Genomic DNA, 19,821 nt, shown 5'->3' with positions numbered 1-19,821 from the left:
TACCTCCTGCCTAGCTATTGGCCATTCAGCTTTTTATTACACCAATCACAGCAACACACCTTCACACAGTGTACAAATATCCCACAACAGTTATCTGAAATTAGATCATTATGTGCTGTACCTTCATTAGACAGGAAGCAAAGTATCACTGGAAGAGACAGAGCTGATAGCTGCAACCCAGAACCACATGTTCACTTTGTAGGCCACATTAAGCAAGACATGAGTCATGCACAGAATCAAAGACATGAATCTATCTAGAGCAGTAGGCTTGAAATCCACCATCATACCTAGGAAATATCAGACTTCTCCTTAGCCACAGTTTGCAGGGTGCATGCTTTAAAATATACATTGGTGCATATTTGTGCTTCCTATGTGATTTCTAAATATTTTTCCGTCGTGTTTGGTGTTGGTTGCCCTGCCATTCTCTACAGAAGACTAGTTAGCAAATGCAATGGAAAGCATGGTTTATACAATTAATAGGAGGAAAGATGGCTTCCTATGATATGAAGACATGCCCACTCTCAAGATAAAGGCCTCTTCTCCAGTGAGTCATTAAGATAAATAAGTTGAGCTTCTCCAAGAAACAAAGCAAGATACACCAATAAAGAGATGGTACTATGATTATCTTGGAACACATGTTTTCACATGTTTTAAATCAATATCTACCCTGATCACAACCTAGAAAAGTGTGTAAGATAAAAGGTAAATAATGGGGTAAAAGTTAAAATTACAAACTATCTTCAGACCCACTCTGCTGAGCCATTTAAATTCAGATCATGAAGACACCATCAAGCAAATTCGTGTTCCTAAACCAGTGCACATAGACAACTGGAGATGGGGTCTATAGAAAGGACTTTTGAGAAACAAACACAGCTAGGAATTTGTCCCAACACCACAACCAAGGGCTGCTCACTGTGTTGTCTGTGGCCCCAAGCACAGATCATACAGAGTAGGAACTGCAGCTTCAGGCTGTATGTCTCTCATTTCTGAGGTTTCCTTTATATATATTAGTCCCTCATAGGTTGATTCTCCCATGTCCATAATATACAAGCAGAGATGAGTGCTGGAAGGAGGGTTTGAATTATGAAGCATCAAGTATTATGAAGACTCTGCTTTGGAATGTTCTGTGATTTTTGTCTGGGCTATGCCCATCCTGTTTCAGTAAACAGAACTGTCAACATGGTTGTCTGACAACAGGGAAGAGTTAGAACATTGTACCAAAAGAAAGTTTGCTAGTTACCACAGTGAAGTTGTTCCACATAAAATAGTAGAGTCCATACCAGGCTCACAAGTCCAGGGAGGTGTTGAACAGCCATAGGTCTACCATCAAACAAAATGATCTCCACCATTACATCAGTATTTTAAAAACCAATAGAAACCAACAAATCAATAGTCGTGTTCCATCTACTTGTCAAAAGGAGGCTTCCATGGACCCAGATTCACTTGCAGAAATTATGAATCTTGTGTATTGCTTCATTCTGACCCCCCAATTGAGTCTAAAACCTGTAAGATTTTATAAATATACCAAGAGAATAGTTATTCTCACACCTAGCTTAAAGGAGAAAATATATTGGCTATCTAGGCAAGCATGAGGTCATAACTACAATACTCAAAATTTCACTAATGACCAAAGAAGACATCCCAAGTTGATTGACTACCTGCATGACTCAGTCACAGTGTTAGATTTAGAGATGTAACTTTGATAATTCCTATTTTGGAGATGAGAAAACAGTTTCAGAGGAGGCAAATCCACAGTTAATTACTCAGTGACTTTATTTCTGCCCTTAGATCAGCCCTAGAAAATACACTGTTTTGGCAAAGAAGAAGCTGTGCAATGAAGATTAAATAAAGCATCACTCTGAGTTTTTGAGTTGAGGGTTAATCGTTTGGAGTCATGTGGCCATCTCCATAGCCTGGTTCCCAGGGTCAGGCATTCAGAGCTTCCAGGCAGTTGTCATCATGATGATGAAGAACACATCCGTGTCAATGGATGCACTCACACCTGCATAGTAGTTCATGAACTCCTCAGGGGTCACCTGTAGAGGAGAAGTTAGAAAGAGAAGGGACACTTTGTTTCTGTTTTTAATGGAGGCCTCCTTTCCATCCCTGTAAAGAGAAGAGGCATGACCACCAAGGATTATCCTGAGGAACAGACCTAAAACTAACGTAAAGACCAAACTAAGTTAAGGATAGTGGTGAGAGTGGCTCAGGGCAGGAGAAATAAGCCTTGAAAACTTCTAAGTCACCCTAAGTGGAGAGTGAGGCAGGGGTTGTCATCTTTTCTTTAAGAAACTGGGGCCTGTTGGTTCAGACATAGAGACTAAACTCAGAATAAGAAGTAGGTGTTCTTCAGCTGCAGTTAATACTGTCTTTCTGGCACATGTCGGAAGCAAGTCATGTCCAATGTCAGGAGAAGAATGTCCCACCTTTCAAGGAATGCTTTGTCCTGTGGGTAAAGAATGCATTTTCTTATAAAACATGAGATTCCATGTGTTTTTAAGGTATGAGTTGCTCATTCAAGGTAATTCCACCACTCCCTAGGTTCTACTCTGTGCACATGACTGTCTTTGGAATATCAGCAGAGGTGTCTATCCATACCAGGGTTCAGAGAACTCTCCATTTGGAAAAAAGGAAAGAAGTCTATTGAGTTAATAGGAGTTGGCCAACCTCTCAGGCAAAAGACTAAAAAGCATCACAAGAAAGGAAACTCATAAAGAACTGAAGAATTGTTTCTAGTCCATACAGCTTAATCTTTGGGACCATTACTATATCTTTTATGTACTATAGGGGCTCATTGAACAACATGCCTTTTTTTAAAAAACCAAACAAAAGCTACAATGTCTCCCTATACTGTTTCCCAAACCTCCTCCCTCAACACCAGTAAAAGATATCAGGAAAAATGACCCTAAACTCAGTGAATGGTGGATCTGTGGTCATCCTTCTGTAAACACAAATAAACACTTGGGAATTATTGTCTATATGAAAGAGTTTACCATTGGTTGTGTGTGTGTGTGTGTGTGTGTGTGTGTGTGTGTATCTACAGTGTGTACATCTATAATTCCTTAGCAGGGTGGTGGTGGCGAATACCTTTAATCTCAGCACTCAGGAGGCAGAGACAGGCAGATCTCTGTGTGTTCAAGGCCTGCCTGGTCTACAGAGTGAGTGCCAGGACAGACTCCAAAGCTACACAGAGAAATCCTGTCTCCAAAAACCAAAAACAAACAAACAAAAAAAGAAAACCCAGCCAATTCCTTATGTTTTCAAGATGTTATTAAAACCACAAAAGTTTGGGGGCTGGAGAGATGGTTCATCTTTATGATCACTGGCTGTTCTTTAAGAGCACCTGGGTTTAATTCCCAGAACCCACAAAAGGTTGAATTGCTTTTATGATCATATTTATTTTGTTATCAGATTGTCATACTAAATAAGGCTGCGAATATATTATGTTTAGTAATAAAAATGAGACTTTTTAATATTTACATCTAAGGATCTCAAATACAGGTTGTGTAAGCACCAATGGAACATATATTAAACATACAAAGACTTTGTCAGACTTCATGTTGCCTCGCTTTAACCAGCCATCTGAGTTTTCAAGACACACCCAATGACAATGAACAGCTAATATTCAACATTATTAAAATGTCTATGGTATTCAAGCAACATCAAATACTGTAACTACAAAAAAAACCCTCAATAACCTTTTGAGAATTTGAGAGATCAGCATGGCTGATTGAGATAAAAGTCAGAAGGAGCTGAAGTGGGGACGTTAAATCAGTTGAATCACAAAGGACTGCTTGGACGTGTTAGTCAAAGGCAGCTGACATTTCCCCTGGTGACAAGGAGGAACCACCTGCAGAAAGAACCAGAGCAACAGGGACCCAAGTAGACTTGAGCTATTAGGGGAAATGGCAGTTGGCTATTTTTCTCTGACGTCTTGGTAGATCAAAGGCAGCAGCCCTAGAGGAAACATACAGTTCTGTTATTTCTGCCCTAGGCATTTGACTGCCCAACAGAAGCTAGGACTCTTTTGTATCTGCTGTCACAATTCCTCACCCTATGGGACACTACTTCAACTACTTCTCCATCTCTGACTTGCAAAATGTCAGTGGGAAGGAAACTTCCCCTTCCTACATCCTGTGCCTTGATAATAAGACAAGCCATTAGGTTTCATGGGAAAGGGAGGGGGAAATTCCCCTCAGAGGGAGACTTGCTTCTCCTTCCCACAAGCACAGCCCCTTCCTAGTCACTGCCCCACTTACCTTTTCTGGTAAGACCAAAGGTTAAGAGGTGCTGTTGCTGCTGAGGCTGAGGGATGCCCCCATCACCCTAACTCTCAGGTCCTCCAAGACAAAAACTACCCCAAGTCCTTAAACAAGTAGCTAGGGCTCTTAGCCCATCTCTTCCAATACACAACATTTTGTTTAGCTGAAGGCAATGATTAATGAAGATAGAGTGAATGCTTTTGCCTTGAAGTTCACTGCCATTTAGATGTACAAGCTAATCTCAAAGTTTGCTAAAGGATGAGTCAGGGTCAATTCTATTCTCTGGGATTCCCTTTACCGCCAGCTGCTTTTTCACACAACAAAGTTCGATGACAAATGATACTCCTAAGGACAAGGGGAAAAAGGAACCAAACATCCTGAAAAGCCTTGCATATCTGTTCCAAAGCATCTTGGTCCTATTTAAAATTAAGCACTCTTTTGCTGTAATCAAATTCATGAGAATATAGCTAGTGGTATATGATAAGTACAGAAACAGTGAGGGCTGACTTTCAAAACACCACATTTTCCATGATGAGCAATTAGCCCGTGGATCCCCTAACAAGAAAGATATGTCTGTCTCAGTATATGTTTGAAACATATTTTTTTCACTTTAGTTTTTAACAGTTCAGATGGCCCCAAAGGAATGTAGGAATGTTTCTATCTAGTTGCAACAGTTATGGTGTCAACATGTTGAGGTTTTTTTTTTTTTTTAAGGCTTTGAACCTATTTCTCATTTACAATTTCAATGTGGGTAGATAAATTGCATATAGAATCATCTTTTTCACTTACCAACCCGTCTTTGTCATACGGTGAATCAAAGTTGTCCAGAAATTTCCGAAAGACTTGCTCCTCTGTCCATTCCCCATTTTGGTACTTTGGATGATGTTTGGCATTATAAACTTCACGTAGGTCTTCAATGGTTATAACACCATCTCCAGTTTTGTCTAACTTCCTAAAAGCTTTCATGATTACCTCTTTCCTGGCTCTGGACATTGGGGGCTACATAAATTTAAAAAATAAAAATAAACACACATGCTTGGATAAATACACATTAGAATGATTCATTATTACCATCCGTGATGTGAACTCTAAGTGAGATACTTGAGAAAGTCCCTCAGCTGCTTCAGTCTTCTACTCCCACCCCTCTGAAATGTACTAGCAAGTTCTGAAAACAAAACCTTGAAGTAGCCAGCCCAAACCACATGAAACCCAAACTCCTCAACAGAAAATGCGGATTCATAGGGTGAGGTTTGGGGAACAAACTTACTCTTAATGTGAGAAGAAACTCATTGAAGTCTATGGTCCCATTTCCATCCCTGTCAAATCTCCGAAAAAGCTCCTCCGCCTCTTCTTTTTCCATGACCACAGCATAATCATTTAACCCTTTCAAAAATTCTTTGAAATCAAGGGTTCGGTTGTTATTGTCATCCATGATCCGAAACACTCTGAAGATAACAACATGAAAAAAAAAAAAACCCACAAAGAACAATGTGTCAGTGTGAAGATGAAAAAAGTGAACCACTGCTGTTTGCTTTCAAATATAATACAGTGTTTTAGATTTTTCTCTCCAGACTCACTCTTGAGCTCAGAGGCTGTCAACATGTCCTACGGGAAAGCAAATCTTCAAACACACATGCACATAGACACACCTATACAGAGAAGGCTATAATTGCACTGTTTGATTCTAATTGCATGACATGTGCAATGGTTATCTTTTCTGTCTCCCAAACATCTAGGTGTGAAGGCTTGACTGTCAGGTGCAATGGCACTGCCAGAGATTGGTAGGTCAGATGATTGGAGTCATGCCCTTGCAAAGGAGCCTGGACCCTGCCTGCTTTCTTCTGTTTTCCCTCCTAGTCACCAAGAAGGCGAAGCTTTATTCCTACTGCATGCTCCCTGTGCTAAGGCACTGCCCTGCCACAGGCCCAAAGCAATGAAGTTATTGATCATAAACTGAAGCCTCTGACACTGTGAGCCAAAATGAACTTTTTCTCCTTATAGGTTTATTATCCCTGGTATCTTGTTATAATAATAAAGAGCTACTAATAAAGGTAACCTTTTCAGGAATCCATGTTTGCTAATAAATCAACAGTTTCCTCATCTTAAACAAATGCCAAAAAAGGTAAACAAGCAATTGAAGCATAGGTTTTTTTTTATTAATTGTATTAATCTTGGTAAAATATTTTAAAACTAATATCAAGCATAAATAAAGCTTCTAATTCTCCACCATATGTGCACAATCCACATAAACCATATAGATGCTGTTTTGTCTACAGGAAGCCTCTGTTTAGAACCACATCTGTTATAGCCAAGGAGTCTAATCATTCGAAATACAAGGTACTATAACTTGTATAAAAGAAATGCTGTCAGACTGGGCATCGATGGCTCACACCTTTAATCCCAGCCTGGTCTACAGAGTGAGTGCCAGGATAGGCTCCAAAGCTACACAGAGAAACCCTGTCTTGAAAACAAACAAGAAAGGAAGAAAGAAAAAAAGAAAGAAAGAAAGAAAGAAAGAAAGAAAGAAAGAAAGAAAGAAAGAAAGAAAGAAATGCTATACCCTTCTCATTGATCCTGTGATACTTAAGGTCTTTCTATAAATATCATACAATACTGTGATGATCTTACCCTTTTCCACTCTTCCCTTCTCCTCCACCATACACCATTCCCCATACTAAAGCCCTAAGAATTATATTTTTGCTAGAGTCATAGCAGACAGAATTATCAGTTGAGATTTCAAAAAGATGAGCTTGAGTTCTAGTTCTACAGTAACAACAGCTATGTAAACATGAGTATAACTGGGTCTCACTTTTCCACAAAAGTTTACACTGTTGACCCTTCATTTCTAATTAATGCTAAAATAATGTGCAATTTCTAAGTTATGACTTACAATTTTCTCTTCTCTAGTTCTGTGTAAAGATGAGAAATTCAGATACAAAAGACATAGAAGCAGATGCCTGACTGTGAGGAGGAAGGGAACCAGCAAGAAGAAGTAAAGAAATAGAAGAGAACAATGTGGAGGGAATTAACAAGAATGGAGATATATATGTATAAAATACCATGATGAAACTATTTGCACTGAATGGCAATGAAAAACATAAAAATAAATAAAATGTTAGAGTCTTACTCATTTATATTTCGTATTTTATTTTAAAACTAGAAAGAACACTTTGGATATTGTATAAGTAAATAAGTACATCATACAGACTTGACCATGGATTATAGGTCAGCAGAGCCCATCTCTGTTTTTTATTGTTATAAATTAACTGTGTAGCAGTCACTCTATTAATAGTCACCATGGTAGATGAGTTAACGAATAAACTTCCCAATACAAGAAATAGGCTGGTACATTTCTTTTTTAATGATAAATTTGAAATAAATAAATTGCTAACACATCTTGGGTTGTTCAACAAACTTCAACATCAGTTAGGCATCTTATAACCTGACAAACATTGGATTAAACATTGTAATGTGAAATACACAGGAGAACAAAACACAGACTCTATCCTTAAGGAATTCATTCAGAGATAGAGATATGGGAGGGATGGGGCAATCAGCTATTCTGAGTTCTTGCAAATGAAGCATTTCAGATCAAAAGTGGGTTGTAGAACATCCTTTGCCCATCCGTGGAAGCAAGAAGACAGCTCCCAAAGGTTAAAAGAGATGCAATAAACATGGACAAATGGGTCAATAGAAGAATATGAAGAATTTTAATGCCCTCAAGTTCTAAAGGGCCTAAACTTTGTTACATGTTAAAAAGTAACTGCATAGTTTTTATAAGCAGAATATCAACAAGATAAATTTTAGAGGCCCTTAAAAAGAGGTGGTTGAAGCAATTGAGATGACAGTATGAGAAGACACCTCAACATGCTATAGAAATCAAATCATCAGTGTGGTGGACTGATGAAGATAATTATCAATTTTCCAGCTCAAGAGATGATGAGTATTGATAGCTCCATTTACAGAAAGAAGTGATTCATCTTGCTTTTTAATAGTAAAGCAAGTATCTGTGATTTTTCACTAGTTGCCAATTATCTAAAAATTTAGAATGTCTTTTCTGATTTAAATGTAAATTAGAGCTCAAGAGAGGGTTTTCTGCCTGGTGTGCACAGGGAGACAGAGTAAAGATAAGTTCTATCTGCCATCTATAAAACAGAAGTTGAATTCAGGATATTGGCTATGGAAATAGGAGCTATCTGTATTTCTTGGATAGCAGAAAGCGTTTAAGGAAGAACATATACTATTGACTTCAGTGTCAAAAAGTAAAGGTGCTAAAATGGTAATAGAATCATCTTGATGCTGACCTTCAGAATAAATACTTAAGACAGGGTGAACAGATACTTCCACAAGAGTATGCTCCACAGTAGACTTTGGGGAGCCCCTTTTGAGGGCCTTACCCTGCCTGGGGAGTAGAGGGGGGATGGCTAGGGGCAGGTGGGATGTTGGGGGGGAGGGGAGGGAGAGGGAGAAGGGATTGACATCTGAAGCAAGCTTGTTCCTAATTTGAACGAATGAAATTTAAAAAACGAATGAATCCACTGTGTCCCTGCCCCTCATTAGGGGTCAGTGAGCACATTCTTCCAGGTAGGAAGGAATACTTTAAGTGAACAGGAAACACTTCAGAACCAAGAGGATGGCTAGATTCGGAGGGGTGTTCTTAGCACTACACTTGCTGGGACAAAGAGTAAAAACAAAACAAACAACAAAAACCAAAACAACAGCAGCACAAGAAAACCTGGGATCACAGAGAGACCTATAATAGTGCTTTGCTAAAAGGTGTAAACTGGAAACCTGTATGCAACGAGGGCCTGCCCAATACTAGATAAATTTTAAAATCGTCCTCTCTGATGTAAAAGCCAGCTTCGAGTCTAATACAGCAATCACTTAGAGAAGCAAATTTTAAATGCTGACAGTGCTGGTTATGTTTGGCCTTCTCTTATTTCACCTTTTGCCAATTAAGTCTGAGGACCTTTATACAAATGAACAGTCATCTGTATTGTACTTCATGGTACTTTTTGGCTCACAGTCTAAAAATACCAACTAATCAAAAAGGAAGTTGCTTTCCCCCCTCAACTGTAGCAATCTGTCACTCTCCCCTCACTCACCTTTTCATACATATTTAGAATTTGATATTGGTGAAGGAATTTGCTTGTGATATAATTGGTACATCTGATAATACATAGAGAACATTTTACAGAAATTACTGCAAAGCTGAGTTCATTGTACATTTGTAGAACATTTATCTGTGAAGTTATTTAGCAACTTTACAATGAAGGGTTCTGACTACTATTTGCCCACCTGTGATACAGCATGCAGTCAACCTGGCCACATTAAAATTTGAAATATTTTAAATTAAGTTAAACACTAACATAACTGAAATGTCCTCAGTATAATCCAGCCCCAATTCTACATGCAGTGGTTAGTAATATAAACAAAATGTTTCTCAGACACTAGCAATGTGTTTACTCCAATTTAATCTATTGGAAAGATATTTTATGTTTGTGTGTTATATTTGTGCGTTTATGTATGTACATATGTACAGGTGCATGCACACTCTATGTGCACATGCCTCTGAAGGCCAGAGGTTTATGCTGGGTGTCTTATCATTCCCCATCTTGTTATAGATAGGATCACTCACTAAACCTGGAGCTCACTGATGCCGTTTGACCCAGTCAGTGGACTCCAGGGATCCTCAAGTTCACTTCCTCAGTTCTGGGATTGCAGGCTGTGCAGCAGTGCTGGTGCTTTGCATGGCTGTTGGGATCTAAACTCAGGTCCTTATGCTGGCTGAGCAAACACTTGGCTGGCTAAGCCACCTCCTCCCTCTCATTTTGTATTTTTAAAAATAAGGCTAAAGATATCAGATGTGCTAATAAATATGTAATGTAAAAAAAAAAAGAGTATGTTCCACAGAATGAGCGCTTTGGAGCTTGATAGATGGCAGATACTAACTAAAAAGATATTCTTCAAAGGAAAGATTGGTGAGAATGTTTGTGTTTGTGGGAGTATATTTACTGGGATCTGGACTTAGAAGAAAAGGGAGTGCTAGAGGACAGACTCAGGGAGACCAAGGCCAACAATAAGTGAGACAGAAGGCAGTTTAAGCAGAAAGCCCAGGCAGGGTGCGATCGTAGCAACTCACAGTGGGCTATGAAGATGGAGTGGTTACAAAAGGTGGGAATGGTGTGGGCAGCAGGAAGAACACAATTGCAGGATCATTAGTGGAACACACATCAGGGTTCCTCATAGGTCTGCACTCAAGACAAGGAAGTGAATCCAAAATGGACCTAGAGTTTGGAACCACACAACACTAAAAGGAAGTGATTGTGAGGGCATGTATAGCAACATCCATGTGTCTACAGCCTTGAAACTCTAAAAGACCCAAGCTTAGTTTAAGAAAGGCATGGAAGTGCCTTGTGTAATTGTTTTTTGGGAGTTTTTGGAGGGGCTTCCCCAGGTGCCCAGTACTGGAATAAAGTTTCTTCAGCTCCTGGTGTGAGGTTGGCTTCTCCTTACTTAGACGTACTGTACTTCTTTATCACACATCTTCTCATACCACTGAGACGCATATTTAGAACATGTTTACTCCCTTAGTCTCAGTCCTCCATGGGACTTGCAGAAGCTTGTCCACCCATAAGGCCCCCCAAACATGTACAAAGCCAGGCTTATGGTAGACATTCATTATAATTTGTTAAAATACACAAGAGTCATTCTTAGGAGGCTCACAGTCTCCATTCTCCTTGGATTTTCAGTCCTGGGATCTGCTCATACTATCAAATATCAGGGAATGTAATAAGAATCATCTGACCCATAGAATACTGCAGGGGGTGAACACGGAGTTATCCCATGGGCAGTTACAGTGGCAAGTGAGACATGACAGCCTGACTGGGAGCAAACTCCAAATTCTCTTATAGACAAGATCTCATGTAGCCAAGTCTGCTGGCCTCAACTCATTATGTAGCCAGCAATGGCATTGAACTGCTGATCCTTTTGCCTCCTTGGGTAACAGGCATGTGCCACCACTCCTATTTTTCCAAATTATTTAATCATTACTCCTCCTACTTCTTCTACCCCAGCTTTGGGGGGGGGGCTCTCTTCTTGTACTTCCAAGTGTCCACACTCTTGGTATGATTTTCTTTACCTCCATTGCCTCAGGAGCTTCCCTTCCTTGGAACAGACACATGCTTTACTGAACTGAGGGTTAAGAACCAAACACTGTCATGAAGACTCAGAGATCAGCTTTCCCAAACAACGAATTTCACAGATACGAAACTGAGGCATTGAAAGGATATGATTTGCCCCAAAACACAAAGTCAGCATAAGGCTTCCCTAGACAATTCTGATCTTTCTTTTTCATTTCACTGTATCCCACTTGTGGTGGTTTGAAGGAGAATGGCTCCTATAGGCTCATATGCTTAATTTTTGGTTCCCATTGGGGTGGAACTGTTTGGGAAAGATTAAGAGATGTGGCCTTATTGGAGGAAATGTATCACTGGGAGTGGGCTTTGAGGTTTCAAAAGCACACACCATACCCAGTTACATCTCTCTGCTTCCTGTTTGTGGATTGGGATGTGAGCTCTCAGCTACTACTCTAGTGCCATGCCTGCTTGCCTGCTGTCATGCTTCCTGCTATGATGGTCATGGACTCTAACCATCTGGAACCATTAATGCACCAAATTAAATGTTTTCTTTAATAAGTTGCCTTAGTCATAGTGTTTTGTCACTGCAGTAGAAAAGTAACTAAGACACCATCCTACCTGCCAAGGCCTTTGATGCCTGCAGAGCCCCTGGCTAGACATTGCAATCGAAGTCTTTCAATAGGATCAGTAGCCGTAGAGAGCTTTTTCTTGGATTGGATTGCCATCTCACGGTCGTGGCGTGCAGTTCCTGCCATCTAAAAGAAGAATCCATAGCACATTAATGGAATTCAGACCCTACTACCCACTAGACAATCGACAGAATAAAACTTACAGCGCTCTGTCATCCTGCCCTCAGGAAATAGCCTCAAACTTCCTAGAATTTACAATTTTTAACTATGCCAATTGTGTGCCTGGCAAATTTACAACTTATCTAGTTTCAATGGTACATGTTCTCTTCACTCTGGGCAATAATGAAGTACACAGACATTTCCCAATACACTTTGATCTTTCTAAAGCCTGTCTTCCTCCATATAACCAGATCCCCCATAGTGAAATGAAAGTGGCCAGGAAAAGGGACAAAGGGAAAGAGTTTAGAAGCTGCTAAGGATGCTAAACTTGAACAAATCAGGACATATGTATATATGGAAGTGAGAGAAACTATGTGACCTGTAACATTAGAAGGAATTAATAGTGAATTTCTCATTATTCACTTGTTTGAACCAATTGTGATATATATTTACAGTTATAGTTATTTATTTATAATACCCTATATCCTTTTGATCCTACATTTAATGTTCTCCTCTGTGGTTTAAATGCTTAGTTCTGTTGCTTCTGTCTTCATTGAGACTCTCAACATGAGTGTTAGTGATACTTACAAATAACTCACACACTCTCTTTAGTAGACTAATGCTCCTTGATAACAAACAAGGTTCATATGGAAGAAAAAAGTAAAAAAAAAAAAAAAGAATACAATTCTCTCTCTCTCTCTCTCTCTCTCTCTCTCTCTCTCTCTCTCTCTCTCTCTCATCACACACACACACACCACACACACACACAACACACACACACACACACAAACACACACACATTTTCTCCCCTAGTTGATATTTTTCAGAAATATTCAGAAATAGGAAAAGTGACCTGGGCAATCCAAAGTTGAGTTCTCAGAACTCTGACTTCAGTAGGAAGAACCCAAAACCAAAAACCTAGAAACTTGGACTTTGGTCCTACTGCTCTAGACCTATCCCTGGTGAATATGAGTTTGAGATAAAGCTTCCATTATCTACTGCCTGTGACAGTAGAAATGTAGGGTAGACAGTAGAGAGTAAAGACCAGAGAACACACAGTACCAGGATCTGGATCTGCTCAGCACCCAGTGAGGGACTTTTCACTGAATCATAGAGGGCAACACACGCCATAGAAGAACAAGCATGTCAGTCCCAGGCCCCCTTCTATTTTCTTGAAATCACACGGTAGTCATAGTGGGAGCCCCACTCTGTGCACTTCTTTTAACTTTATCACAAAGGTCCCACTTGAAAGTGTCATTAACACATAAACTTTGGAATTAAGTTTCTAACACATAAATTTGGGAGGACACATTAAATCACAGCAGGAAACCTAGTATGGCTAGGTAAAATGACTTTCCTATAAATCCTGAGTCCCAGCAGGGTTCTTTCTCCTCTACCATATGTAACAATATGTAAGAAATTCAAAGTGTAATCTGCTGGTAGTTCCTTTATGCAAAATCAAAATAGACTTTGGGAAGATCAGACACTGGGATTTAAACTGCAACCACTTCTGCCTTTGGAGGCCAGTTCCACCAGGGGTGACATAGACTATGCTTCCGGACATAAATTCAGAGGAAAAACTACAGCCAAGCATGGTACTTGAAGTGCCCAATTTACAATCATTTTTCATCACTTAGTCACTTAATTCATCAACAAACAGCCAATATTACCTATGTCCTCTTTGCTAATGTACCATGTTAGGGCAGAAGCTAGGAGTGTGAGGGGTAACTCAGAGAATCAAGCTCTTGAATGGCATAGAATCTTCACTTGAAATCTGAAGCCTCATATTAAGGCAGAAGAGGAAAGAAATAAAATTTGCAAGACCTGGGATTTGAGAGGAAGGCAGGACAGAGCAGTATTTCCAATAAAGACTGGCAAGACACAGGACTGGTGGCACTGGTCCTGTGCAGAGCTCTGAGGTTTGAATCACACATCCGCTGTAGTCTCTGTATATGATGTCCTGATGTCACTGACATAACAACCCCAATTAAAGTGTGTCTGACTCCAGAAGATTCCTGGCTGTGGTCACAACAGTATAATCTGTCAGAATGAACTAGCTTTAGGAGGCAGTCTTCACCAATGCATGTGGCCATAGCACCACCATGTGTTGGCTCATCTAAAATGTACAGTTCCCTTTTCAGAGGCACAGTTCAGTCCGTTCCTCCGACAAACCTCTGCTTAGTTTGCTAGGTCTGGGGCAACAGGTGTCACAGACAGTCTTCACAGCTGGCAATCTCCCTCTAGTCCCATTCCTGAACCCCAACAACAACAACAACAAAAAAGCACAGGTACCACAGTTTCTACATGGGGACTTTCTGAGACACCAGAGAGGAAATGCCCACATTTTACTCATAAGAGAAGGTAAAAAAAAAAAAATACCTAGGCTAGGGCTGTGGTTGTACAACCAGGATGGACACCATATATTTTAGATGGCTTGTGTGCCACATACTTTTGCCAAAGCAAAAGAGTAAACAGCCTCAGTAGGGAAGTACGGTGTTTCATTTTTACTTCATTTTTGTATGTGTGTCTCTGTGTACATGTATGTCATATCTATGAGAAGCCACAGATTATGGGACATACAGGCTAGATGAGCTTGTTGTGTCCAATATGCTGCCTGGATCCTGTAGATAGTGACGGATCCATTTAAAATGCCAAGTGACTGAACTTGAGGTTTGAGGGTAAGAAAGGACTAGGGTTATATCTAGAGTTGTTGGTTGCCTCCCTCTGCCTCCCCCCACAAACATCAATCAACCCATACCCACAATGGCAGATGAAGGGACATTCACAGTGCAGCAAAAGGCTAGCCTTGAAGTTCTTGGGCAGACACTGAGTGGAGCAGCCATCCTCAAAGGAGACTGGTGGCACTGGTCCTGTGCAGGCTGTCTCTTTCCACTGCTCTTTTGTATAGCTGGCTTCCACTGACAGAGTTCAGTGGAATATTGGATTTCCAACATTCTTCTCAGGTGGGATGTGGAAATGCAGAAATGAGAGCATTTCTTTCTTTCCTTTTCTTTCTTTTTTTTTTTTGATAGTGATGAATAACTTTGAAATCTTTTTAATTTTTTTTTTTTTTTTGGTTTTTTGAGACAGGGTTTCTCTGTATTGTTTTGGAGGCTGTCCTGGAACTCGCTCTGTAGACTAGGCTGGCCTCGAACTCACAAAGATCAGCCTGCCTCTGCCTCCCAAGTGCTGGGATTAAAGGCATGTGGCACCAACGCCCAGCTTAAATTAATTTTTATTTAAACTAAAAACAATCCTATTTTATATACCAATACCAGTTCCCTCTCCTTCCCATCCTCCCAGTCCCCCCAACAACTCCCCATCCACTCCTCATGGAGGGTGAGGCCTCTAGGAGCATTTCTTAAAGGTTCTGTTTAGGCTGACCCTTAGGAGAACAGAGACTCACTAAGGCCCTGCCCTACACTTCTGCTGCATTTCATTGGGTTCTCTTTAGTGCTACCTGGTGGCAGAAAATTAAACTACTCCTTCCTCCCTCCTCCTTCCCTCCTCCCTTCCTTCCCTACCTCTCTCCCTCTCTACACAGACAGCAACCTGTAAACACAAAAGTACACCCAGCCACCAAAGTGCCCTCTAGCATATTAACTGACACATCCTAAAACACCACTTAACAACATTCAGGTTATTATTAAGACCAAAGAAATGTCTTACAGCATCTTCAAAAATGCAGCCCTGCCCTTGGTTTCTCTGGCCCATAGTCAAGGGAACTGGAGCAGCTTTGTCCTGCTCAAATAAAACTACAAGAAAGAAGTCAATCGTGGAAGATGCAGAGAGGAGAGAGAGAGAGGGCAGAATTACATAATGGAAAGCAGAGCAACGGATGTACAGGGCTGCTGCAGGGACTATGTGCCAAGGAGGGAGATGCTTGCTCCCCCGGCTGGTGAGGATGTACACTACAATGACTACAATGACTGGCTAGGCTTCATTTTGTTTCAGCCAGTCTTCCTTTGCCCCCTTGTGGCTGAGTGACAGAGAATGTGTGCTGTAAGAAAACCGTCCTACTAGGTGGCAGTAGCATGAGCTCAGCAGCTATGAACAGCAAGTACCTGCACAGCTGTACTGATTTTCCCAAGGTCATTCCATCCTTTTAATGTTGTAAAGCTGTTTTTTCACTACTGCAGTACCGAGCAATATTTTTTTAACCTTAATTGCCATTTTAGGCATTTCTGTGTTTGTTAAGTGTCTGTGCATTCACATTAGACTTTTCCAAAAAACGAAGGATATGGTGTGGCTGTAAGAGTTCCCACGGTTTTAAAACATTGTTCTGTATTTGCACAACAGAGTAGAAAAGCATCTGCAGAGCAGGGGGTTACTGACTAAGGTAGCAGGGCTGAAGACATTTTGAGGAGGAAAGCATGCTTGCCTTTGTTTCTGTTCTCCTCCTGACTGTTACCTCAGACCTCATCCCGAGGAACACCACCACGCTTAATGTTGCCTTCACAACTGTTTTCAGTACAAGTCTGTTTAGCTTTCTAATTCCAGAAGCAGGGTTCAGTAACTCTGATGGGCTCTTAGGTTTAGCACTGCACCCAAATGGCCGAAGCTGAGGTCAGAGACAAGAGCTTAGCGGTGCCTTTCCTCACAGCTGACTAGGCTCGTGCTGGATCTAAATCCTATTCTACAGGGTCCCTTATATGCTACTGATCTGTCTCCCCTTTCTTACTCCTCCCCCTTCCTCTAACAAAAAGCACATACTGGGAAATTTATAAAGAAAAGAAATTAATTCCCTAGAGTTCTACAGGGTGAAGTCCAAGACCAAGGCCCTGAAGTTTAGTGGCAGGTGAGAACATCTGTCTCTTTTCACTGTGAGGCTGTGAGCTCTATGTTCTTCAGAAGTCAGTTCTTTAGTCTTTCTATTAATACTAGGATGAAAATTAAGAACTACACCTTAAGTTTGTGATGGGACATAATTGAAAAATACTAAGTATTATCTTAGTTTGGGTTTCTTTTGCTGTGAGAAAACACCATGGCCAAACAGTGAGTGGAAAGGGGTTTTTCCATCTTACAATCCACAGCACAGTTTGTCCCTGAGGAAAGTCAGGACAGGAAGTCAAACAGGGCAGGAACTTTGAGGCAGGAGCTAATACAGAGGCCATGGAGAAGAGCTGCTTAACTGGCTTGCACCTCATGGCTTGCTCGTCCTACTTTGTTATAGCACCAAGTACTACCAGCCCAAGGCACCACCCACAGTAATCTGTTTCTTCCAACATCAACCATCATTGTATTGTTTGTTTGACATATTGACGGTCAATCTTCTGATATTGGCACCTAAAGTATTCTGATTTGACGTAATTGACAAATACTTATTCCTGCAGTAACCTTATTTGATTTGATTCTAGATATTAACCTTAATCTGGCTGAAGCAACTACACAGGCTATGGGGATGAACTGCTATCTCTAAGAATTGGAGTAGTGGAAGATGGGGACACTGCTTCATTATAAACTTCTACTCTCAATAAAAGTTATTTGTTCAATACCAGCCTCTTTGGCACTTCTGACTATGAGAGAGAGAGAGAGACCTGCTCAGCATGCCATTCAAGGACTCCTGAGACTTACATATGCAGTCACAATCCAGACTTATTCAAACACAGAGGTTACATTGAGTTTTCCTCACAGGGAGCACCTTTGGGATTCCCAGGTATTATCAGAAGTATAAGGGAAACACTTTCATTGTTGTTCCTCCTCCATCTTACTCAATCCTGGACTGGACTGAGTCTCTGTTGCTTTGGTCAGAACTTAACTCGCAGTTTATTCTGAGTCTAATTAACCTGCCAGGTGAAAACTCTTAAAGGAACAAAGTAAGGATATAGGTAACTTCTACCCAAGGTGAACACAGGTCTAGGAGATTTGTTCACAGACAGGAAATAGATTAACAAAGCCTACAGAAAAGAAAAAATAGAATGTATGTTTCCAAACTCATGGTTTCAATACTATGCTAATGTAAACAAGCAAGTAACATTTTTCTATTGCCAAAAAGACATGGTCTCAGGCAGTGGTATCGACTCCACTTCCAAGCAAAGCTTTTTTTCACCTTGTTCAGATGCAATAAGAGCCACGGGCGTGATATGGGAGTCTCTTCTGTATGCTGAAAATATGTGTTGCTCTTATTGGTTGATGAATAAAGCTGTTACGGCCAATGCATAGGAGAAGAAAATCTCTCTCTACATTCTAGTGTCAGGAGTGGGATCTGAATGCCCCTAAATGTTTTGGGACTAACCCAATGGCCAGCCCATGTGACCCGCCACTGACCTCTGTATGACCACTCCATGTTGGGAGGAAAGTAGCTGAGAGCACTGTGCCTTAGCATTCCCTGCTGGGAAAACATTTGTATGGGGTCTGCTAGGTGTGCACAGGCAGGGGTACACAAGAGACATTTACAGAAGGAGCCAGAGGCACAGTTGGAATTTGCATCTCTGTAGCCATTAATCACCTAAATCACTAAGTCACTTGTGTAATATTTTAGAGTGTTTCTCTGGAAATCATTTGCTCTATAAGATTTAATATATGGACACTCATAAATCCAATGAGGTTTTTCTGTGTGTGTGTCATCAGTTGACATTTCCAGAAAACAGAGAAGGATCAGTAGATAGAAATCTAATGTCATTATGCAACATTGATATAGGCTGGCATATCTGGTATGGATTGTTGGCATAGTCATTACTCATAGCAGAGAATAAGACTTTGATCTCCTTCAATGTATGAAAGACTGGAGGGAGTCAAAACAGTCACCTTAGTCCCAAGATATTAGAGTCAGTCCATCCTCTAAGACTGACTTTTATGCTCAAAGTGTTCTAAATGTCTATAACAAAGCAACACCAGAAAATACATCCAAGTAAATACCCCAGGCAGCAGGAACGATCAAGAGACACTGCCCAGCTAAGCCTGCTCCCTTGTAAGTGCTTTCCAAAAAGTTCATTCAGCTTCTACTATGGAAATCTATGGGTTACTCCTGCAAAGGAAACTGGAGATCCTGGTTTTTGGCTGAGTACTTTGTTTTCACCCCACCCCAAGGTTCTGTTCATAAAAAGGAACCTTGAAATTGAACTGGCAAGCTACAGTTTCTACCACGGCAGATAGAAGAAGCAGTGATTTCAGAAAGCTACAATGTGGCGACTCTAGACCAGCTTATGCCCCAACACAGTGTACAGCAGTGCTTCTCAACATGTGGGTCGTGACCCCCCAAGGGGTTGTGTGTCAGATGTTTACATTACAATTCATAACAGTAGCAAAATTGCAGCTATGATGTAGCAATGAAATAATTTTATGGCAGGGGCGTCACCACAACACAAGGAACTGCATTAAAATGTCACAGCATTATGGAGGCTGAGAACCACTGTTCTTCTACAATCTAAACTTCCTACAGGCACGCAAAGCACCCACAACATCCACATTTAGAAGACTAAATTCAGAATTTACCACAGCAATGACTTCACAATTTCCAACCACTATTTCCTCAAGCCATATAAACATCCCAGAGTTGAATTTGTGACAATGAATAACATATTCAATTTTGAACACTGTAGTACTTAAGGAATACTTGAGAAAATTGCTACAGCTTTTAAGGGACTAGTTTGTAAACTGTACCTTCAGCAGACTTGCCAAGATAGACCACTT

At 40.6% G+C, this 19,821-nt stretch overlaps 1 protein-coding gene across 1 annotated transcript; it reads right to left on the bottom strand.

The window, feature by feature from the left end:
* Positions 1-1,755: 1,755 nt before the first annotated feature.
* On the bottom strand, positions 1,756-16,022 carry Capsl (calcyphosine like). Its single transcript, XM_027401300.2, has 5 exons — positions 15,859-16,022; positions 12,020-12,156; positions 5,530-5,707; positions 5,052-5,261; positions 1,756-2,036 (listed from the first exon to the last, which is right to left on the bottom strand). The coding sequence occupies exons 1-5, from the start codon at positions 15,901-15,903 to the stop codon at positions 1,935-1,937; spliced, it is 672 nt and encodes a 223-aa protein (XP_027257101.1). The 5' UTR covers positions 15,904-16,022; the 3' UTR covers positions 1,756-1,934.
* Positions 16,023-19,821: the final 3,799 nt, after the last annotated feature.

This window comes from Cricetulus griseus, chromosome 2 (genome assembly GCF_003668045.3).
Source record: "Cricetulus griseus strain 17A/GY chromosome 2, alternate assembly CriGri-PICRH-1.0, whole genome shotgun sequence".
Lineage (NCBI taxonomy): Eukaryota > Metazoa > Chordata > Mammalia > Rodentia > Cricetidae > Cricetulus > Cricetulus griseus.
The sequence above is the reverse complement of the archived record's forward strand: the minus strand, read 5'-3'. Positions and strand labels throughout refer to the sequence as shown.